This window comes from Mytilus edulis, chromosome 5, assembly GCF_963676685.1.
Source record: "Mytilus edulis chromosome 5, xbMytEdul2.2, whole genome shotgun sequence".
NCBI lineage: Eukaryota > Metazoa > Mollusca > Bivalvia > Mytilida > Mytilidae > Mytilus > Mytilus edulis.
This window is the reverse complement of record NC_092348.1, coordinates 66,982,213-67,007,391: the sequence shown is the minus strand read 5'-3', so window position 1 is coordinate 67,007,391 and position 25,179 is coordinate 66,982,213. Positions and strand designations below refer to the sequence as shown.

The window sequence follows — 25,179 nt, the reverse complement described above, 5'->3', positions numbered from 1 at the left end:
AACATTCATGGCTGTTAACGGGAGAACTATTAAGTTGTTCTGACTTCAGAATTTCTAGGTGTCGGATGTGAAATTTCATACAGATTTATCTCTACAAAAAGTAGCAATTTTACACATTTTTTTGTAGATGTGAATAATCAAAATATTTCTTTCAAACCAGTAGTGACACCATTCTTTTTATTTAGATGTGACAGTAATGTTGCCCAGTAGATTATTTTATTTCAGAAAATAAACTAAGGCTTTCTTTGAAATCATTTTTGTAATGTGTTATGTAATGTGTTCTTTTGTTTTCATGAATGCCATTGGGGTATATTAGAAGTGCATTATTTTCAATATCGATCAAACCTAACAGTTGAAACAAAGTATGATTTATGAATCCAATACAATATTTGTTTGTTTTTTAAAACAAAAATCATGACTTTTTCCTCTTATGTGTCAGTGTTTAAGGCAATAAATATAAAATCACTATCATCATAAAAGTTTATTTTAACAAACTAAATGACTTGTACACTTTCATTTCAGGACTTACTCCATTCTATTCTTCAATGATGTCCCATGAAAGTAACAAATGGTTGAAGCAGTAGAAATGATGGTTGTGTAACATCAGTTAGAAATGTTTACATCTATAATGTTACATACTGAATATACAACTGATTACTTGTATTACATTCAAAGCAGGTAGTTAGCAGTGGCTTAGCACATAAATAAATTACATGATTTTACACCGAAAACCATTGAAGTATTCTCAATTGCAGATTAAATTGCACACACATATGACTGGAATAATTGGTCAGTTAAATTTTAACAAGCCATAATAAATTATTTTTAAATATCCCATTCCACCCTTGCTTAAAGTACTGGTCATTTTATAACCCAGCTTGGCTTTGTTATTTTGAAGTTTGCGCCTGTCAGTTCCAGGACATAGCACTTAAAAATGAGGAAACAAAGAATTATACTAGGTTGAACCCAGAGTCCAAGACTATCCAATACTAATATTGAAATATGATGTGAAAAATGAAAACTACATATAAACTAGTATAAAATATCAATCTTTTTTAATCAACAGGTAGATGTCATTCAGCAAATATATATCCTTTTGTTCATTTGTTCCTTTCCCTATATTAAGGTGGTACCTAACACTACAGGGAGATAACTCTGTAAAATCAGCAGAACGTTTTAATGACGTTGTGTTCATAAGGGAATATTAAGCTTCTCAATGATCAAAATAAGTGTTTGTCAAACTGTTATATAACCAGTGTAATTTTTCTGATTAAACGGTTGGTTCAAATTTTTTGAAATTTTTATATTTTTGTCAAAGGGTCAAAGTAAATACTTTGTCAAAATTTTAAGAAAATTAAACGAGCCAAATTAATTTTAGTTAAAGTGTTAGGTACCACCTTAAGTCTAATAAATTATTTATATCATTTTTTGTCTTGTAAACCTTTGTCTAATAACTTATACCTGTTCACTTCATTCACTTGTTTTTGTAAAAAAGTTAAAAGCTGTTTCGAAAAATTTGTGCATTTATATTTCTCTTAGTAATGGGGATCAGGTTTTTTTTTTTTTATGTTTTCAGTGATTTTGTTTTTAATTAACCAGATGGCAAAGTTGTAATGTAAGAAACAAATTTATCAAAACTTCTTAAATAGAAATTTGTGAAAAACATAATGGAAAGAATCCATACCTTCCAACTAAATGTTATTAATGTAAGTCTTCATTAGATATTTCTATTCTCTCCACAGTTGTCACATATAAAAATTGTACCAGTGTCAAAAAGGTCAGAGAAAAATAATCAAAAACATGAATCAAAGAGGATGCTACTCTTGTTCCACAAGTGGCAATCTTGTGTTACTCTTGTTAAATTCTGCTAGTAATACAATGAAGTTGGTGATAAAAGAAGATTGGTTGACGTCTAACCTAAAGAAACTACTAAATTTAAAACACAAAACAATCTTAACAAGAAAATTTGAAATTAAACATAAGACAAAGGACAGACAAGACCATGGCCATTAGAAACACTGAAAATCAAAATGATCACTTATTCATAACCCAAAATATATCTGGATTGAGTGACTTGCGCAAAAGCAGGGAGATAAGAGAATTTTAACCAATGAAGAAGCACAAGTTAAGACAAAACCAGATGTTGATTATGTTTACAAAGGTTTGAGAAAGAATAAATCAACTAAGAACTAGAGTAAGGTGCCTTCAATGTAATTTTCATTGTATAAAAGAACATCTATAAAATATATACATCACTCATTTAATAATTCAAGTCAGGAGTTGTCAATGCACAGTTACTGTTAAATATTTTTTTCCCACTTTCAATAGACTATTTTCATATTACCAACTTTTAACTCAGACTTTATAATTTTTCAATAGGTACCCCGGTAACTATTTCTGTGGTAAGACCTCCTGGTACTTGGTCAAGTAAGGGCCACCAATAAAGTAAAATTAAACATATAATGGGTGAAATTGAGGGAAAAGTTTACTGTTTTCAGTTGTGTTTGTTGTGCAAAGAAAATATAAAGCAATTCACCCAAACATTTGTATAGATTGAAAGCTTGATTATACATGTACTTCTTTAAGTTGCATTTACTGGACTTGGTACCAGGACGACCTACCACAGAGTAGAGTAGGTATAGCCTGTCAAAAAATATCAATTGGAGTCAAAAGTCAGTATTATAAAAAAAAAAGTCAACAAATATCAACCTAGAAAATTATTATGTTAAGTTTATAGATCAGAAAGTCTTTCTAATAAATTATAGTTATGAAAATTTATAAAGTTATATAATAAGTGTTATATGATGAACTTACATCACTGGTAACCTAGAAAGCTTGTAAAAGTATTCGAAAGAAAAAGCTTTAATTTACACATGTAATAATTCCAACCAAGAGAAAACATTATTCAATTTCATAAGACAGTTATGCATTGGGTAACAGGAAAATCATGAAAATAGAAGATATTGTATTTAATAACATCTTATCTAATAAATTATAAATATTATACATCAAACTGACACATGTTCTAGTATATTTAAGAAAGAAAAACTTGCATATTAAGTATCAACCAATACGTTACAAAACTTCTCTCCAAATTTCTTCTTTTCAATACAATATCAAAAGCTGTGATATGGTTGTGATGAGACATATGTACAAGGGGACTTTATATTACTTTCTTACATCTGAAAATCCCTATATTTTGGCATCATTATCACAACCACTGTTTATGATTTCAAGTTTTAAATGTCAGAAAGCAGAAATGTATCGCATAATTGTACAACATTTTATTGTTCCGTACTTTAAGGGTGTGAAAGTATAAATTTGTTTTCTTTTCATTTGGTGTCTTTCTTAAATAAAACAAAAAGAAATTATGAACCTTCAACTAGACTTCATAGAATCTAGTTTAAATAAGGCAAAACTTAAGAAAAGAAGTTAATTAAATTAACAGTCTAAACAAACAAAAAGAATAACAATGGAAAAAGTAAACATTTTCATAAAAAAAACTAAAACAAAACAAAATAAGACCATGGAAAACAAAACAGTGCATCAACTTAAATTTTGGTCTAAAAAATGAAATATACAACATTTGTACAAAGGCCTAAAAATGCACATGTGCATATGATCATCATTAAGTTTTCTTTCAAATATAGTCGTATAGTTCCTATAGACATTTCAGAGAATTTCAGAAAATTTTATGGGTTTTGTGCAAAACCAGATTTGATCTGAATTAAAATATTATGTAATTCAAAGCTAGCACCTTTATAGAATTTTTCGATAGAATATGTATAAAACTATTCCAGGAACTATATATGCTTTATCAATACTTCTTTTAATAACAAAACTCCCAAAACATATGTGTTAAATGATAATACACCTTTCATATAATACACAAGTATGAACACATCTAATACACAATATAGTATTCTATCAATTTGATGAAAGTACATACAAGTATGAAATTATATCATTCAATAATGAATTATAACATGCATTACTTCTGATATTAAGAATGATTTAAGCATTCATTTATTGTTTAATGTTAGAAATATAATAAATACAATAAACTGCTTGTATTAGTCTCTTTTTTTGCATGCAGATAACATTTTTTTTGGATGTTAAGCACATAATGTAGAACAAGTGCCTCAGCAATTTCAATTTAATTGACAAGAATTTATCATTTTAATATTTTAATATTGCTCATCTTCTATATGAGTTTTAAATATTCTAATTAGTTGCTGTCATTAGCTATATCCAGTATCTTAACAACAACAAAATCTTATTTCACAAGGTGATTACAGAATCCCTACTATCATTTATCATTTCAATATCACTCACGACATATTCCTTAAAAGTGCTTGCTTTATAAATATGAAGTGCTATATGTCAACATCTTGTATATCACATTTACCTATCTTTCAATTTTGTTGGAAAACTGAACCAAATTTTGAATTAAAAAAATATGTGTTATTCACAAAAAAGGACAATTAATAATTCAAATATATTAATAAAACTTTAAAGAGCCTGTGTCGCTCACCTAGGTCTATTTTTAGCCATATTGATTAGCATGCAAAGTCATTGGTCACATTTCAGAACGATACCCTTATGAAGTTTGGCTAAATTTGGCCCAGTAGTTTCAGAGGAGAAGTTGGACAACGATGACAGACTCCAAGTGATGAGAAAAGCTTAATTGGCTCTTTGGGTAAGGTGAGCTAAAAATGTATAAATAACTAAGAAGCAAAAAATTAGGACAAAAATTCCAACCTTTTTATAGACGAGGTACTTTGAAGCTAAATAAGTCCTTAACCGACCGCTATAGTAATGAATAAGCTTCCTAATATGGTCTTGTTCGAATCAAACTCACTATTACACCAAATTACTTATCTTAAATTTAAACAGTGACAGTTACAAATTAAAATGTCTATTTTTTTAAAAGTTATTAAATTCCAGTCTTATATAGTCACTTTGTTGCATTCACATGTTCAGTTATAGTTATAACAGCATTTTTCCAAGAATAACTCCTATAATTAGTGCAGCAATAATAATAGCTATATTAGGGAACGCTGTTATCTGACTCATTAAATCCTGTTTAGTTTCTGGTGTAGGTGTGTATGATGGTGTTGATGACACTGTTTCTTTAAGGGCTGTCTTTCTTAATCTTGCTTCACTGTCCTGAAAAAGAAAAATGTAATTTTATGAATTTGCATAAGTTTTTGCTGAAAGGTGATCAAAGGGTCAAATCCAGTTTTTTGGGATACTTAATGGAACAAAATGAATTCCCTGTCCAGCTAGATCATGTGAAAACAAGTGAAACTGCGAGCTACTGCTCACTGATGATACCCCCGCTGCAAGTGGATAATATTAATAGTGTAAAACTATGCAAGTGTTCGGTAAACAGGAAGTTGTCGAGTGATGAATCTGAAAAGGCATCACACGGTATAGCTGACTTATATAAATCCTGAAACCAAATTTCAGAAATCCTTGTATTGTAGTTCCTGAGAAAAATGTGACGAAAATTTTCAACTTGGCTATCATGTGTAAAATCATACAAGTGTTCGGTAAACAGTAAGTTGTCGAGTGATCAATCTGAAAACGCATCACACGGTATAGCTGACTTAGATAAACCCTGAAACCAAATTTCAGAAATCCTTGTATTGTAGTTCCTGAGAAAAATGCGACGAAAAATATTCATGGGACAGACGGAAGGACAGACAGAGGTAAAACAGTATACCCCCTTTTTTAAAGCGGGGGTATAATAAAAGTTCAAACATTGGAATATTGCCCTGTTAAAGCTAGGTAATTTTTGTTAATAATTTGGACCCGCGAACCCCCTTAAGTTGAGGCAAACTTAAGTAAAAGAAAGGAAACCAAAAATTCAGCTATTTTTCTAGATCTTGAATGGTGAAAGTGATGCCACCAATATTCAAAATAAATCTGTTTTGTGATACTGTGCTTAGTCGTCTGACACATTATGGTGGGGGCATAAAAAGCCTGTGAAGGTATTTTAAAAGAACACCTGAAACGATAATTTTGTTCAAAGAAAGATAACTCAATCGTAATTTTCCCTAGTTCTAAATTAATATTTCAAGATCTGTCTACATCCTTCTGACTTTATAACATACAAGTCTAATGTGATATGGTGCAAAGTTAAATTGTCTTGTGTGTGTGTGCGAGTATACTTTATTTTACCTTGCCCATTAAATTCAATGTTGACATTTTTAAACAATAGTTCAAGTAGCTGTTTAAAATATTGAATTGTAACTATGTAACTTTTCTCAAGCATATTTATTTTTATTGTTATATTTTCATATGTAAACAAATGCAAGTACAAATTTAACATGATTTGAAGCCAATGCTATAACTGCCTTAGTCCTTTCATGCTAATGTAAGCTCCTACCCAAGAAAGATTGAATTTTCTTATCATGCAAAAATTAATTTAATTAAGCCCTCAAAATCTTAGCTTAAACCCTGATTTTTTGCAGCAATACACAAATGGACTGATAGAGAAAGTTTTTTAAACTAACTACAAGCTTAAGAGGCACCTCCAAAAGTAGTTTCACAGATTTAAGACCAGTGATGCTGGTCAATTTTAAAACAACTTACAGTTGCATTAGCATCTCATTTTCCTCCTAAAATCCAAGTAGAAATGTACAGGGTGCAAATGAAAAGTGAAATATGCCCACAGAACAACAACAACAACAACAACAACAATACTTTATTTTAAGAGGGTTACACAGTTAGCTATATAACTAATCTTCCCTGAGGCCCTCGTAATGAAAAATCAAACAAAACACAAACATATACTAGTACATTGCATACATACATTAGCATAAAAAGTCAAGTGTGATAATAATGTTCAATACAACTTGATAAAATGTGATGAAAAAATAAACATGATGACATGATCAGTTTTTTATATTATTTATACAGTTAGGTTGATTTCAATAAATGATCTGCTATTTTGTATTTGAAAGAATTAATATTTGTAATATTTCTTAACCGTATTGGCAAATTATTCCACAAGTATGGTCCAGAATACATAAAAGATTTTTTGAATAATTCTGTTTTTGGTTTAGGGAGTATGAGGTTTCCTTGAACAGCATTTCAGACAGAACAAATACATGTAAAAAGGGCAAGCTTTTAAGTGTCTAGTAAAATTGGCATATCTATTAACTCCTATGGAAGTTAAACAATAGTTTAATGACTGCAGATGTTAACATTGTGTACACAAATCCATACTACCACAGAAAAAAGTTACTTGATATGAATATGATGATTCTGAACTTTCTTTTGGCAATGGTTTCGGGAAAAGATTCTGTTAGCATTACAATTAGACTAGGGCTAGGCCACTAGGTTTTCATTACAATACTACATTTCAATAATCACTCTATAAATACCTTTAATGATTTATTTTCATCCTGCAGTTTTTCTATTTCAGCTTGTAATCTTTGTTTATCTGATTCCCCTTTTCTTCCCTCTGATTCAGGACTTGACTAAAAAACAAAGGATAACTTTAGTCTATTACTTGTTTAATTTTTAACATATCTTTAATAAACAAAAAAAATTAGTAAATATCATAAATTTATTATCTATCGTTAACCCCTCTATAACAATAATGAAATAAGTCCTCAACGTTTTAAGCAGGCCCTTGCTAAAAATCATTTTTTTCAATCATGATCTAATAAGGGGAGATAACTCAACAACTGTATATATAAATATTCAATATGAGGAATAAATTATACAAATTGATACCTTTATTGTTTGTGAGGTTTCTAACTGTACTTGTTTCACTGGTTTTATCTTTTCTGTTTCTTCCCTCGTCTACAACAAATACATAAAGTTTAAAAAACTATAACTTTTTTTCTATTAGCAGAAAGCTATAATAAGATCTCTATGGAATTCTGAGATCTATTTATATCACTAAGGTAATAAATATTCATGTAATTCTTTATTGATTTGTAAAATTAATCAGGTTAGGAAAGATCTCTTCTTCATGAATGATTAATTAAAAAAGCCTATTAAGGTAATTACCTGAAGATTGATAACTGTATTGCAATAAAGTAGATCACCTTATTTCATGACATGAACGGTAGAAAAATTAGTCAATGGTACTACCAGTTATTTATTCCTTTTCAAAGTTGTTTTATTTATTTCTATGATTGTATGTGATTGTATGAGCGAGCGAGATGGGAGGAAGCAAAATTATGAATTGTGGGGGGTTACATTTTCTTTAGGACTTCTTTAATCAAAAGAAAATTTTATATTTTAAGGGGGGTTGGGATCTTTATAAAGTGCCTCCCATGCCCCTATATGTAATTTTGGAAAAGCCTTTTGGACATATATGAATTAGCTACATTACCTGATTATTATCATTAGGAATTTCAAACAAACATTTCAATTTTGAATCCATTAAACTTTCTGGTTTGGCTTCTTTCCACTGAAAAAGAATAAATAAATATCATTATTTTATAAAGCTCCATGCATTCAACATTTTAATGGCAGTTTAGTGTGACAATTGAAGTAAAAAAGTCAATTTTTTGTATTCTGCAATATTTTAATAATGTTTCATCTTGCTGGTTAGAAATCTAGTTCTTATATTACACAGCAAATACAATATTTAGTTTATTTATGAATGGAGAGAACAATTATTTTATTTGTACATCATGCACCTGTAGTGTCAACAAATGGTTTATCTACAATATCACTAGCAGGGACAGTGCTGGGTGTCATCAAGGTTGCATTTTGGTTTTTTATTTCATCTGGCAACAAAATACAGCTGCTGGTGATATTTCTGATGTTAAAATTCTCAGTCTTTTTTTACTGTAACGGTAACAATATAGATCTTCAAATTAGTTTTGTTTGTAGAAACTAGTGATAATGATGCTAGTACTGAATTTTTAAATATATAATCAGCCTCCTATTTCTGTTAGGACGAGTACAAACTCAAAACATACCAATTGTTCCTGGCTTTCAATTGGGCCATCTGGAGCAAACATAGTCTGAACCATAAACTTGTGTTTATTTTTTTCCAATGGATCATAGTCAAAAGGTTGCAGCATTACTGAAATATATCAAAGTTATTAAGTACAAAATACTTCAATTACAAACATGTTGTTAAATGTTACCCTTCTTCACAATTTAGTCCATATTTTGAGAATCTCATTTTAATGATTATTCAAATATTGCATAGATTCAAAAAAAATCCCATGCATTTTAAATTTGCTTATTCACAGAGAATAATTTAATAGAACATGTAGAATGAATGTCCACAATATCAGCGTACATCATACCTGCCAACTTTTCAAAATGCCCATGGGGGTTTTGCATGCAAGATGGCTGTTATAGTCCTAAAAAACCTTCAAGGGGGCTTTCAGATACATTTTAATGTTGTTTTTTTGGCTTCTTCATACTTTTATAAGCCTAAAGTCATTGTAAAATTAATTGTTTTGTTTAAAATTGTGGACAAAATTGCTCTTTCAAAATTTCCATTTGGGAGCCTCCATGGGGGAAATCCCCCGCAAATAGTGACAGTTGGCAGGTATGGCGTACATACTTTTTAGGACAAGATTAGATTGTAGAAATCCTGTTATTGTTTAGTGTAGTCCATATTATATATATACATTATACATGTAAACAAGAAGATCATAATGTGGTATGAGTGCCAAATGCCAATGAGACAACTCTCCATACAAATCACAATCAACTTCATATTCAAATCATATGCATTGTAAAGGTACATAAATACAGCAACTGTCATGACTGTAATATAAAGTTAATATGATTAGCACCACAGTTCAGATTGTTTAGGGTATATGTAGCTCTTACCCGATACATTAACACTTTGGTTTGGATCGATGATGCCACTGTTTGGTCTGACACAGTACCTCTTTGGTGCTGTGGTTTTTACTTTGAAACATACTTTCTGGTCTGAGGGGTTGGTCAACTTCAATTCTGATGTTACAACATCTGTGAATGGTCCTACAATAAAAGAAATGGGTTGAAAAAAGAGATAATGAAAACTTTATGTATGTGTGTTCAAGTGTAATTTATAATGTTGAACTTTTCAATGAGCAAATTATTTTTTATTAACAATCATTAATGCAGTTTACAGTCATGAAAGTTTTACTTTGCAAAAAAGTAGTAATAGGGTCTCTTGCCATAAAATTATTGGGTAATCCAGTCAGAATATTTTTTATTTTCATTAATCGGAAAATATAATAAATGTATAAATCATGTATTAATATTTTGAGATATATGTACATTAAGAAAGTGATGATGTACATGGTGTTGCATATTTTTGATAGATCTAGAACACACCTGTGACAAAGTGAATCCCTGACTGATTTAAAGTACCTACGCTTAATTTTTAGTATTCATATTGTCATCTGATAAACATGATAAAGTCATACAGCTTATAAAGTGTAGTTTTCTCTGATTTTATTTTTTTTCTGTTTGAACCTGTAATGGTATCCTTACTTCTATCGTAAACTTCATGTGACATTACTATCGGCATTTTATGTACAGTTGCAACCTATTATTTTAAATGAGTAAAGTATATGGGAAAATTAATATTTAAACTTGGTAATTTTAAATTACATTCAAACAACCACCCAGTGTCAAGAGAGACTCCTGCAGAATACACCAGCATGACTAGTAGATGATTTAATATAGTGAAGAGTCACCTTCTTGTCTTCTCATAACTGGCCAAATATTATCAGTTCCCTGAAATTTCCTTCTCCCTTAAGCTTGTTCATGTTATTGTCAGCTGTTTGGAAAATGGCAGTATGGTCAGATCATGTATTTTCATATGACATATTAATTCGCACTTTGCATATTTTTCAATTGAAATCGTGATGTAACATTGCATTCTTAATAGCATGAAAACCCTGGCATGAGACAAGGCTGTATTAAGATGATTTAGGTTTAAGAAAAAGAGCCTAGAGGTGAAAAATGTTAATGTTTTGAAACAGTTTCAATCAGCATACAGATTCTCACAAAATTTAGTAAAAGGACACACCACAGTGAAAATAAGGATAAACAGTTGTTGTACACTTTACGGGTTTGTGTTGCTTATTCTTTAGTTTTCTATGTTGTGTCATGTGTACTATTGTTTTTCTAATAGTCTTTCTTCATTTTTAGCCATGGCGTTGTCAGTTTATTTTGGATTTATGAGTTTGACTGTCCCACTGGTATCTTTCGTCCCTCTTTTATTGCTATTTGACTGCCACTACTAGACATCACAAAATTAAAGTTCCAATAAATTTTGATGTTATGATAGAAAATATCAGGAGCTACGATGGAAAAGTAATAGTTGAATGCGGGACAGATTTCCAAATAGTGTTAAGGTTTGTTCTATCTGAACTTTCTTATTTTGTTAATAAAAATAAGTTGTTGACATGGTCATGAGGTTGAGATATATTTTAAGAACACAATCATTTTCAAGATAATTTTTATATATCGAGAACGCGTTAGATATTAATTGCTTTAGATTGGTATTAAGTTAATAAAACTATTAAATTAGTTGTATTGGATAGGGTGGTATCGCCACATCGGCCGGTTATTGGGTCATACAATTGTATTTTCATTATGAAGTCAGCGAACTGTTGAGCGATTACCTTTAAATTTGAGTTCAATGTCTGGGTCTAATCTCAGCACTTGCTTTGCCATAACGATTTGACTTTAAGGTGCAGAATTAAACAAATATATGCAATGAAATATAAAAGTCACATCTGCCAGACTGGTTTCGTGGTATACGCATGCGCTCATTACTCATTTGTAAAATATACAAAAATTACGAACAAAACGAATTTACAACCAGAATAAATAAATTAATAATCCAATGAATTATTCAATTCCTTTATGCTTTATTTCTGAAAAAATATTACTATTAAACAGTTTGTATAAATGAAAATATTACAATTTAAAAACTCAAGTGGATTTAAAAAGTTGTGACAACAGGTCGATTCCAGATAAAAAAAATCATATGTTTGTAAATCAAGTTCACCCTTATATTATCTGTTACCTTTTTTTAATTCTTTGAAGGTAAAAAGTAGCAAAAGCAATTTAAATCAGTAAGCACAGGAAGTACAGAGAAAAATGTTTGGTAGTGACAGCTAAGTAGCACATTTTTCTTGTTCATCTTATTTTAATTTCTAAAATATAAAATGGCTGATGATATAGATGATTTGTTAGATGAAGTAGAAACAAAATACTGCCCTAAAGATAGAAGAAAAGGCAAAGAGACATCAAGTTGTATAAAATCAAGGTTTGTTTGAATATTGTTTTAAAATAAACTTAAAATGTGAAATCTGGATCATGTCATGTTTATAATAGGTACATGTTGTCAGGTTAAGTCTTTGAGATATATAAAAAGAGAGCAGTGTGTACAATGAAAATCAGAAATGAAAGTAAATCATGTTATTATCAACATAATATACCACAAGGAGTAGTGAGGGGCCTGATGGGTCATTGTCATTCTTAGTGATAGGTGCATTTTTGCTATCATGATCAGTTTTTCTACAGATTTTTTTTAATATATTTTCGTGATACATGATGATGGAAATTTATTTTCTGAGAATGGTGATGAGATGTAACATAAAATATTGTCCTCCATGAAATATTGTCTGTCGGACAAATTTTCATATAAAATATTGTCTGACAGTATTTCATAATGAAATAGTGTCCTTGTCCATGAAATTTTGTCACCTCCTTCTGGACAATATTCCACTATGAAATTCTGTTCATGACAATACTTCACCTGTTCACTATGAAATACTGGCTTTGAAAACATTTTTTAATCAAATTATTTCACAATTAGAATCAGTACACAAGCATGCAGCATGCACATTTTTAGATTTATAACTGAAATTGTTTTGTATAACAACAACAACAACAACATATAGTAGAGAATTTATATTATTACTAACTGACTAATAGTGAGTTTCAAATTTGCATTGAAACATTACCATGATTACAAATGGTTTATTATAGATTAAACAATTGTCTAAAGTAGGTTTCATTTTATTACATTATACTGTACAAATATAAGTAATGTACTGACAATTGCTTATTTTGTAAATATATACACAGGCACATGCAGATGTTGCAGAAAAAAATCCTATATACATGAATATATGTTGATAACCTCCCCTTCATGAGACAAAATTCCATGACAATCTGTTTATGAAATATTGTCTCAATACTCACGAAATATAACCAAAATATAACCTCCCTTTAACAGAACACAATTTCATAGTATTCATCTATGAAATATTGTCTTAATTCACACAAAATATAACCTCCCTTTAACAAGACAAAATTCCAAAGTATTCATCTGTGAAATATTGTTTATATACAGACACAATTTCCTTCTCAGGACATTTTTTCTATGGAGAGGACAATATTTCATGATACATAGTCGTGAAATATTGTCTTGTGGTACAATATTTCATAGGACAATATTTTGCTTTACAGAGACCATCAGGCCCCTCAGTAGTATAATTACAAAGATTTTTTTTATTCTTGATGATTGACAAAACAAAGTAACTTATAATATTTGTGCAAGTGTTGAACACTTTATTTTATATTCTTTAAAATATACCAGAGGCACTTCTGGTTCTAAGCTCTTCTATAAGTTTTTAAAAGCACATTTGATCACAATAACTCCTATATTCTTAACAAATACAGAGTAAGTTATGAGAAAGATAAAATCATAAGTTATCAAAAACTCTAAATCCACTGCAAAAAGATTTTACAGGAAAGTTATCTCCCCTGTTATGCAAAATATTTAAAACAGAATTCAGTTGGTAGTTATTACTAGCGAGTAAATAGAAGGTTTTGAAATCTATGAAACACTGATATGCCCATTGATAAAGAAGCCACACAGATTGGAATAAAACAAATCTGAGAAAGATACAACTCGTGCAATAATTACAGAAAAAATATAAATAAAGCTTTTTTAGTACAGTCTATAAAGATGTTTTATTTTTTTATTTTATGGCTACAATTGAATATACCCTGAGATTTGAATTTCTATAATGTGGAAAAAATTATGAAAAGACCTTGACAACTCTGACACAACTCTTTATTTTACTTACAAATTTTACATATATAATATATATATATATATATATATATATACTTTTTCACTTTTTTGGTCTTTTGGAAAATGTTGTTTGTGCTGTATTTAGACCCTTCGACAACGAAATTTGTTTTACATGCACACGCATAAAAAATGCGGTTTTTATCCAACGTTTATATTTTTTCGTTTGGGCTTGTATCATATTTTCCCTCCGGTTTATATGATCCGTTCTTCCTATATTGACTCTTAAAATTCAAGAGTCTATCTAAAATTGAGGGTAAATTATATGACCTTCCAAATACCGTTTTGATCCCTAACATCACTGAAGAGACATATATTATCGAAATCTAGATCTGGTGTACAAAAAAAATATTGACACCTTGTGTTTGTGGCACAACATCTTGGCCACAAGTTTATTGTTTTCAGTTTAGTATTAAATTTATATTATTAAGATCCATTTTGTTACATCATGTACATCTCGTGATCAATTTTATTTGGCAATCGCCAATGGCAGTCAGCAGGGTTAAAGAACATCAGTTGTTCGACCTGTTAGTCAAATGCGTTTTGTTTAAATATACTTTTTCACTTTTTAGCTCACCTGGCCTAACCAACCAAGATGGCCGCCATGGCTAAAAATAGAACATAGGGGTAAAATGCAGTTTTTGGCTTATAACTGAAAAACCAAAGCATTTAGAGCAAATCTGACATGGGGGTATAATGTTTATCTGGTCAAGCAAGATCTATCTGCCCTGAAATTTTCAGATGAATCAGACAAACTGTTGTTGGGTTGCTGCCTCTGAATTTGTAATTTTAAGGAAATTTTGCTGTTTTTGGTTATTATCTTGAATACTATTATAGATAGAGATAAACTGTAAACAGCAATAATGTTCAGCAAAGTAAGATTTATATATAAGTCAACATGATCAACATGGCCAGTTGACCCCTTTAGGAGTTATTGCCCTTTGTAGTCAATTTTTAACCATTTTTCGTAAAACTTAGTAATCTTTTACAAAAATCTTTTCCGCTGAAACTACTGGGCCAAATTATTCCAAACTTGGCCACAATCATCATTAGGGTATTTAGTTTAAAAATGTGTCCGGTGACCCGGCCAATCAACCAAGATGGCTGCCATGGTTAAAAATAGAACATAGGTGTAAAATGCAGTTTTTGGCTTAAAACTCAAAAACCAAAGCATTTAGAGCAAATCTGACAATGGTTAAAATTGTTTATCAGGTAAAGATCTATCTGCCATGAAATTTTCAGATGAACCCTTTGTTGGGTTGCTGCCCCTGACATGCCTGAATTGGTAATTTTAAGGAAATTTTGCCGTTTTTGGTTATTATCTTGAATATTTATATATTTATATAGAGATAAACTGTAAACAGCAATAATGTTCAGCAAAATAAGATCTACAAGTAAGACAACATGACCAAAATTTTCAATTGACCCCTTAAGGAGTTATTGCCCTTTATAGTCAATTTTTAACATTTTTCATAATTTTGGTAAATTTAAAAAAAATATTTTCCACTGTAACTACTGGGCCAAGATCAGTATAAATAGAGATAATTGTAGCAACAAGAATGTTCAGTACAGTAAGATCTACATACACGTCACCATCACCAAAACACAATTTTGTCGTGAATTTATCTGTGTCCATTGTTTAATATGCACAAAGACCAAGGTGAGCGACACAGGCTCTTGAGAGCCTCTAGTTTGGTCTTTTGGAAAATGTTGTTTGTGCTGTATTTAGACCCTTCTACAACGAAATTTGTTTTACATGCACATGTATAAAAATTGTGGTTTTTATCCAACGCAATCATAGGTTTGAACGTAGTTTTCAATTTAGACTTGTATATATATATATAAGTACGTCTGAGTCAGTGACAACTCTACAATAGATTTATCCATCAGATCACCAGCAATGATGGTGATACATGGCTGTGTACATTATGTATATACAACTCATCTAAACATCAACCCAACAATGTTAGATCTGTAAATTTGCTTTCGCAAATTTTTCTTTGTTCTTTCCTCGCCGGGATTCGAAACCCATGCTATAGAGATATCGTGACACCAAATCGCCTGCACTGTATCCGGTGTGCTAGACCACACGACCACCTTTACAGATCTAACATTGTTGGGTTGATGTTTAGACGAGTTGTATATACATAATGTAAACAGCCATGTATCACCATCATTACTGGTGATCCGATGGATAAATCTGTTGTAGAGTTGTCACTGACTCAGACGTACTTATATATATATGTAATTGCTTTTGTTTATAAATTTTAGGCGAAAAGCAAGTGAAGATCATGATGATTTGGACCAGATATTAGATGATTTGAAAGTAGAACCACTGGTTTGTAGTTAAAGTTTATCATATAGATATGTAGTTAAAGTAGAACCACTGGTTTGTAGTTTAAGTTAATCATATAGATATGTAGTTAAAGTAGAACCACTAAAGTAGATATCGGATTCATGGCAGAGCGAAGGGTAGCATAATACATGTAAAAGCGAATAAAATAGACATAACCAGGAAGACATTTAGAGGATAGCACACAGTCTTAAACAATATCTATATCACATGTCAAGCAGAACAGCACTTAAATTTAAATTCTTAAATAAAAGACAAGTATCTGTACCACATGTTAAGCAGGATAACAAACAATCTTAAACAATAAGACAATAAGACAATAGATATAAGAAGATGTGGTATCAGTGCCGATGATACAACTCTCCATCCAAGTCACAATTTGTAAAAGAAAACAATTATAGATCAAAGTACTGTCTTCAACACAGAGCTTTCGCTCGAGCTCACACTGAACAGCAAGCTATAAATGGCCACAAAAATTACTATTGTAAAACCATTCAAACAGGAAAACTAACGGTCTAATCCATATAAAAAAACTAAAACAACTAACGACAACTACTGAACATCAGATTCCTGACTTAGGACAGGTATCTTTGACTTTATCAAATGTTAGGCCGGATAGCACAGTCTTATACAAGAAACAAATATCTGTACCACATGTCAAGAAGGACAACTCCCAGGCTTAAAACTTAGACAAGAATCTGTACCACATGTCAAGTAGGACAACTACCAGTCTTAAAACTTTAGACAAGAATCTGTACCTAGACTCATTGCTCCCTATACCCTAACACGCAGTTGCGTGCACATCGATTCGGCATGCAAAAAAAAAAATGGCAAAATAAAAATTTACAAATTGAATGTTAAAGGAAACATCTATGTTGTCACTTTTTTAATTGATGAAATATCATTAAATAACGGCATTTGGTTTCAGAATAAAAGTTTTATAAGATTTGAATTTGTAATACTCAGTCTAAGACATGTAGTTTTGGAGCACATTTTACAGTGTACGGTTCATCAGTTTGGAATGAGATGTACCCATCAGCATTAGAATTGTCCGAACCCTTCGATATCGTTGATAATATGCAGAGGCCATGTGGTCGACAGACTACCGGAGCCAATCACCCTGCAAACACGCCAAAACAGTATTGGAAAGTCTCATTTTTTTTGCGTTCATAGACCATATGATAAGGGAACTGGAGAGTGGAGTCGCGTCTAGTATTGTCAGAAAATCGCTTCTTTGCGCTGTATCTGCTTCAATGTGTTCAGTGATAATGAACGCCATACTAAACTCCAAATTGTACACAAGAAACTAAAATTAAAAATAATACAAGACTAACAAAGACCAGAGGCTCCTGACTTGGGACAGGCGCAATAATGCGGCGGGTTAAACATGTTTATGAGATAGCAGACTTGGTTCACACAAATGTGCAGCATAAAAATAAGGAGATGTAGTATGATGGCCAGTGAGACAACTACCCAGTAATAGTTCTGATTTAGATTATGTTGAATATAATACAAAAGGAAAATGAATGATATCTGTTATGTTTTAAAATGTTCAATGCAGTCTTAATGCATCCTTCAAAAGGACATATTACTGTGACTTGATTAACTGTAAATACAGCTAAGTTTGAATGTTGTCATTAGTGGAAGATGCAATTATTACTTCTTTTATATTACAGCCAGATGTTAAACCAATTAAATCAAATGGTTATGATGCCAGAACAGAGACAGCTAGGAAGTGAGTATGATATCACTTGGTCTATGTAACAGAAAATGGTCATGTATATAAAGGAATGCTTGACATACTTTTATAGCTTATCTGTCTAAAAACAGCTTTTTGTCAAAGAAGATAATTATTTTTGTTTTGTTTGGGATAACCTACTTCTCACATGCTTTCATAGTTAAATCATTTATATTGACACAAAATCCTTATTTTTGTATGTCATTAAAATATGTTTAAAATGTTGTTTTTCAGATGTTATCCAATATATGTAGGTGGTGCCAACTGTTCTTGTGGTATGGGAACATCCATGAGTCAAAAGTAAGTATACCATAACATTATTTAAAAGCATTGTAGATTAACTAATAAGGGGAGATAACTCAGTATTTTTTAACCAATTATTTCAACTTTATTGATTTACAAACATACATTAAAAGAAAGACGACAAGACTGACATAACTTTTGTCAGTTTTGAACAGAACAAATTCTATTATTTATCTGGAATATTGAGATTTTCTACAGAAATTATGCACAATACCATTCAGACTCCAAAACATAAAAATCTCCACAGAGGTTTACCCTAGAACAGTCAAAATCTTTTCAGACTACTTGTCCGAAGACCAATATTTTGGCATTTTTATGCCCCACCTACGATAGTAGAGGGGCATTATGTTTTCTGGTCTGTGCCTCCGTTCGTCCGTCCGTCTGTGCCTCTGTTCGTTCTTGGTCAAGGTAGTTTTTGAAGAAGTTGAAGTCCAATCAACTTGAAACTTAGCACACATGTTCCCCATGATATGATCTTTCTAATTTTAATGCCAAATTATAATTTTGACCCAAATTTCATTGTCCATTGAACATAGAAAATGATAGTGCGAAGTTCAGGTTAAAGTTTTTGGTCAAGGTAGTTTTTGATGAAGTTAAAGTTACATCAACTTGAAACTTAGCACACATGTTCCCTATGATATGATCTTTCTAATTATAATTCCAAATTAAAGTTTTGACCCCAATTTCACGGTCCACTGAACATAGAAAATGATAGTGCGAGTGAGGCATCCGTGTACTATGGACACGTTCTTGTTCTTATGTGACTCAACAGAGTTTTGCAAAAACTCACTAGTCTGAATCAATTTAACTGAGGCATTGAACTAGTAGCTAACAGTAAAGACTGTAGAACTAACAATACTGATTTAAAATTATGTCTATTAGGTCTTTCAAGAAACACATAAATATAATTAAATTCTCCCTCACCCTGCTCGTCCGAATTTAAAGCATTTAATCTCTAAATTCAATAGGCTATAAACAAGACAAACACAGATATAGGATTAGTTGCTCGCAGTAACATATTATTTTCTCTTGCGATACAATATTTTATTTTACTTTATTGTACATATTTCTTCGATTGAAACAATATATAAACACATGACATATAACATTGTTCCTCTATCGCATCGTTTCTTTTCCCCCAGCTAATACCTCCAATGCCTGTACGTACAATAAACATAGCAGCAACTGCACATATACCTATGTGACCAACTTCAATTCAACATAACTGCGAGCACCTTCGATACTAATACATTTAAATCCCAAACTTTATATAGTACCTTTAAACCCCACCCATAAAAACCGCCAAAACTTTCCTCGTGCCTCCTGCACATAACATCAAACTTATTAATAGTACATACTGTTACAAAACCAGTATCCGAACTAGTTATACTAGTTCCCATCTATAAATAATACTACAAATAGCAAACGGGAAAAACCTTATTTCAAACGAAATAAAATACATTTAATTATCAATGCTTTACTTAGATAATTGAATTTACTTTGCATACAATTTTTTTTTAAGAAGTTTGTCTTTTAACAAATATGTTAATCAATCATTCTTTTTACAATCTAATGAACCTGTGATCAATTGAGATGTTTGTTACCATAACTTTTTATTCAATTATAGAACCTGTGATAAAATGAGATGTACATCCTGTGATTTTAAAGTAGTCAGTTTTGATAACTTTGAGTGGACCACAGATACAGACTATTTATTTCTGAGGAATCATGCTCCAGATTTCCAAAAGTTAAAGTCAAATTTAAATTCTAGAAAAGGTAAGTGAAGACATAATCTAATTGAGATACAGATTCTATGTCTATGCTTTGCTAATTAGGAAGAAATACATAATTTATTGCTATTACATATGGAAAAAGGGAGTTGTCAGGTATACATCAATCTGACAGCAACCTAATAACAAAGACGATCATAAGACATCTGTTTAATTAAAAATAAATATGAAGAGATGTAGGGGTATGAATGAAACAAAACCACACAATAGACTCTGCCATGAAGGAACCATACATAGTCATGGTAAACAATGTAGGATGTCTCAGAAGTTTTTAACAATGACAAATGAGACATCAGAAGATTGTGTAATAACTAAAAGATTGAATTAGTGAACAATATATTCTTCAATATAAACTAATGTGTTGCTGTCTTTATAGCGCTGCTTCAATAGCCTACTGGCAACTGACATAATTTTATGAAATTTAACATTTTGAAACTTAATATAACTTCTGTACAAGTACAAATAGTTTTAATATATCACTAACAGTAAGTTTGACTTCTTCTACTTGCAGGATACAGAGCTTATTGTTGTCAGTGTTCATTCAGATCTATAAAAGAATTGACACAACTAAAAGATCCACAACTTAAATGGGTGTGTGGAAAACATTGATGAGACTTAGATCTAGATCTGATTCATGAACCATCTTCTACAAACATGTATTTTGTCATGTGATCACTTCTGTTTTATTGGGAGATCAACCCACAAATGTCATAATTTATATAATACATTGTACTTCAAAATGTGTTCAAAAGATTGGAATGTATTTTTATGTTTGATTATACACCACTGTTTAACTGTCTCCTCACTTGTAGATTAGCATAATCTTACATTGTCACAAAAATGGCTGACAAGAAGCTTACATTGGTCACTTTGTATTTGGCTGCTAATTTGTTTGATGAAGTTCAACTACAGAAAAATATATAATCCAGGTTTTAATTTACAACAATAGATTTTTGTCAAAGATTTTCTATTTATGACATGAAGGTATTTTTGTTTTGATGTCAAATAATTTATACTGTTAAATCAGTTTCACCAACCATTGTATATGTTCTCTCTCTCTCTCAGTTAATTTTAAGGCTGTAATATTTTTCTTTCTTTTTCACTGATGTGCCTTTTCATAATGCTGGGAAAATAGTTTGTATGTCTTCACGATAGTTGACATTAAATGATATGTGTAATGGGACCACAAATATTTAAAAGTTATAGCTCATGATTTGTGTCATATTTTATGTTGGGTTATTCCAGTTTCATATTCTTTATTTATTTTCTATTTTATTTAGTTCTTGCCACAATATAACAGAAGTCATATAAACAATAGATTTAATTTTAAGATTTTGTCAAGTGATGCATGAATTGTAAGAATGGGCTGTGAAAAATATTTAACAGAAGTTCCTTCAATTGATATTGTGGTTAGCATATGATATACATGTATCAATCTTACAGTAATGGTCCGAACATTGTCCATACATTGAAACTTTTCTATATAATATATTTGTTTGTTATTCCATAAAAATAGAAATTTGAACTTAATTTAGACTTTTTTATTGGGGTTTTTAGGTTTGTGCAATCTATATTGATGTAGGATTTACTGATTTACTCTGCTAACATACTAGTCATATTTATTTATAACTTATATAACAGCTTGTAAACTGGTGAATAGGGAACTGAAAAAAAAGTAACACTGATAATCATAACAAATATCGTATCCCCACCAATTAAAAGTCATTTCTAAACCAAAATTGCTCATTTAAAAAGCATCCGTTAAACTATGATATTTGCAATATACATTCAAATGTATATCATATTGTTTTCTCATTTATCGAGAGAATTGCATTAGAAGCGTTCTACACTGACACTAACAGCCAGTTGAAAAATATATTGAAGTTAATACCCGAGGAATTTATTTTGATAGCAATACCAATTTTACACAAAACTATAGCCTTATGTTCTCAATGCTTGATATACTAGGAAAGAATTATCTACATTCTATGGCTATTTTTTTTTTAAGTTATCTTAATTTTTTCTATTATTTCTATTTACCAGATTATTTTGAAGAACTTATCAGTTACGTCTTCACAGAGAATGGGCAGATCATTTAAGACTTGCATTTCTTAGTGTTTGCAAGGGAGATAATATTGTGTTTAACTTATGATAAGTGTGATTTCAACACTAAAATATATCTGACTAAATCTTTCTTTTAAAATGGCCTTTAAAATTCCAAAGAAAGTCTCAAGATGATTTTGAAGTGCAATAGAAACTACAGAATTTCAATATTGTATACAGTTTTTGTATGTTTGCATTTTCAACATTTCTATAGAAAGCCATTAGAAAAACACAATTCAAACAGATACCGGCAGTATTTTATCATATTTAACTGTTGTATGGTCCTTGTATAAGTGAAGCATGGACAAAGGATCTATATTTCAGTTGAATTGGTATTAATATGACAAGGTTGTACAGTATCAAATTAACATTCCCAAAGTGTGAAACAATTGTCGTCAGATTTAATTAAAATAGTAAATGCTGGATGCATAGTAAGTGCTAGGTTGTTGCTTTAATAGAAATTATTCAGAAAATTAATATATAACCGTCTTTATTGTATGTTTGTTTTAGCAAGAAGGAAAGGTTGCACTTATTCTGTATTTCATTATATTTGTTTCATGTTGATATAATTTATTGTGAACTTTGTATGTGAATTTTTGTTGAAAATAAATTTTGAATCAAATTTTTTCTTGTAATCAATATCAAGACATTAAAATCACTGGTGGACAGATGAACATATTGGCATACCTGCCAACTGTCACTATTTGTGGGGGATTTCCCCCATGGAAGCTCCCTAATGGAAATTTTGAAAGAGCAAATTTGTCCACAATTTAAACAAAATAATAAATTTTACAATGGCTGTAGGATTGTAATAGTATGAAGAAGCCAAAAAACAACATTAAAATATATTTAAAGGCCCCCTTGATGGTTTTGTAGAACTATAGAATCAATCTTGCATGTAAAACCCCCATGGGCAGTTTGAAAAGTTGGCAGGTATGTATTGGTATGATGCTCTGATACATGTAAGTTGAAGTCTTTCCCTATTAATGTTCCTTGGAACTATGGATATTTACCACATTCAATTAATGTGCTACTTGTCATTTTCACTTCTTTTTATCTGCATTATACTGAAGATGACAACAGGTCTAATAACCCCACACATAAGTCTGTCTGACCTTAGATAGAAAACTTCCATCAAAGTATTTTGTGATTTTATGAAGGGAAAGATTATAATTAAGAGCAGGTTAATGATGTTGGGTTGTTGCCAATAAGCAGTTTTATCATCCTCCTTGTATAGCCACTTCTTGTTTGCTTGTTTGAAACTTTTGTCAAAATTTTATTGGCTGCTATTGAGTGGAACTCCGAAAGGTTTAATGTTTAATGATGATTTTGATTTGAAGCTAGTACTTAAAAGCTATTTTTAGACGACTGCAAACATTTTTGCAATCGTATATTGGTATCACGTTGTCATCTGCGTCGTCAGCATCGTCTGAAGATGGATGGTTTCCGGATAATAACTTTAGTATAAGTTAATAGAAATCAATAAAATTTTAACACAATGTTAATAACCACAAAAGGAAGGTTGGGATTGAATTTGGGGGTTATGGTCCCTAAGGTTTAGGAATTAAGGGCACAAAGGGGCCCAAAACAAGCATTTATCTAGTGTCAGTACAGAAAGTTGTGTATAAGTATTTCAATTGTTCTGAAATTGTACCGCAATGTTGAATACCATAAGTAGAGGGTTGGGATATATTTTGTGGGTTATGGGGCAAACAGTCTAGGAAAAAGGGCCCAAAAACAAACATTTTTGCAGTTTCCAGACAATAAATTAGAGTTATCTTTCTTTTTCCAGAATGGTTGTTGAATCACCTAAAACCAATGCTTTATGAAATCTTCTTTGAAAATTGGAGTTATCTTTTTTTGTCCGAGATTAGTAGTTGAATCAACTTAAATCAATGCTATATACAATATACATGTACATGCAATGCAATATTCACGTTACTACCAACTGATAAATTAAAGCAGTCTTTACCATTCAGTGATTACAAGCACTTTGATTACCATTCTAGGGTTATGCCCCTTTACAAATGGAAAAATTGAAGAATTTTTTAGTTTCTGTTCTCTTAACTTAAGTTTGTCTCAACTAAATTATATGAAATGTGTATATAATGCTTATTACCTCTACACTCAGTTTAAGTTCAATTTGTGGCAGCTTCACTTTTACAGTTCTTGAGTTATGTTCCTTTATAGCGTTAAATGCTGGCGGGGGCATCATCTGTGTCCCTTTGGACACATTCCCCATTTATTTTTATGCCCCACCTACGACAGTAGAGGGGCATTATGTTTTCTGGTCTGTGGCTCTGTTCGTCTGTGCGTCCGTCCGTTCAGGTTAAAGTTTTTGGTCAAGGTAGTTTTTGATGAAGCTGAAGTCCAATCAACTTGAAACTTAGTAGACTTGTTTCTTATGATATGATCTTTCTAATTTTAAAGCCAAATTAGACTTTTGACCCCAATTTCACGGTCCACTGAACATAGAAAATGAAAGTGGGAGTTTCAGGTTAAAGTTTTTGGTCAAGGTAGTTTTTGGTAAAGCTGAAGTCCAATCAACTTGAAACTTAGTAAATAAAATCTTTTTAATTTTGAACCCAAATTAGACTTTTGACCCCAATTTCACGGTCCACTAAACATAGAAAATGAAAGTGGGAGTTTCAGGTTAAAGTTTTTCGTCAAGGTAGTTTTTGATAAAATTAAAGTCCAATCAACTTGAAACTTAGTACATATGATTCCTATAGTATAATCTTTCTAATTTTAATACCAACTTAGATTATTACCCAATTTCACGGAACATGGAAAA

General features: G+C 30.9%; 2 protein-coding genes across 2 annotated transcripts; one reads left to right on the top strand and one right to left on the bottom strand.

The window, feature by feature from the left end:
* Nucleotides 1-466: 466 nt before the first annotated feature.
* LOC139524271 (vesicle-associated membrane protein-associated protein A-like) lies at nt 467-11,778 on the bottom strand. The gene is made up of 7 exons (XM_071319007.1): nt 11,613-11,778; nt 9,823-9,975; nt 8,952-9,058; nt 8,357-8,434; nt 7,750-7,818; nt 7,395-7,490; nt 467-5,169 (listed from the first exon to the last, which is right to left on the bottom strand). Exons 1-7 carry the CDS (start codon nt 11,662-11,664, stop codon nt 4,990-4,992), a joined length of 735 nt encoding a protein of 244 aa, XP_071175108.1. The 5' UTR covers nt 11,665-11,778; the 3' UTR covers nt 467-4,989.
* A 239-nt stretch (nt 11,779-12,017) lies between these two features.
* On the top strand, nt 12,018-23,007 carry LOC139524270 (cilia- and flagella-associated protein 418-like). Its single transcript, XM_071319005.1, has 6 exons — nt 12,018-12,262; nt 16,370-16,436; nt 18,128-18,186; nt 18,424-18,489; nt 20,120-20,268; nt 20,794-23,007. Exons 1-6 carry the CDS (start codon nt 12,162-12,164, stop codon nt 20,889-20,891), a joined length of 540 nt encoding a protein of 179 aa, XP_071175106.1. The 5' UTR covers nt 12,018-12,161; the 3' UTR covers nt 20,892-23,007.
* Nucleotides 23,008-25,179: the final 2,172 nt, after the last annotated feature.

Bases quoted from the DNA above. Each gene is read 5' to 3' on its own strand.
- LOC139524271 (XM_071319007.1), bottom strand. From the start codon at position 11,664: ATGGCAAAGCAAGTGCTGAGATTAGACCCAGACATTGAACTCAAATTT. The intron at 9,976-11,612 runs GTAATCGCTCAA...CTTTTATTGTAG, and splicing joins CATTGAACTCAAATTTAAAG to GACCATTCACAGATGTTGTA. The intron at 9,059-9,822 runs GTAAGAGCTACA...GATATATTTCAG, and splicing joins CCAAAGTGTTAATGTATCGG to TAATGCTGCAACCTTTTGAC.
- LOC139524270 (XM_071319005.1), top strand. From the start codon at position 12,162: ATGGCTGATGATATAGATGATTTGTTAGATGAAGTAGAAACAAAATAC. The intron at 12,263-16,369 runs GTTTGTTTGAAT...TATAAATTTTAG, and splicing joins TCAAGTTGTATAAAATCAAG to GCGAAAAGCAAGTGAAGATC. The intron at 16,437-18,127 runs GTTTGTAGTTAA...TTTATATTACAG, and splicing joins ATTTGAAAGTAGAACCACTG to CCAGATGTTAAACCAATTAA.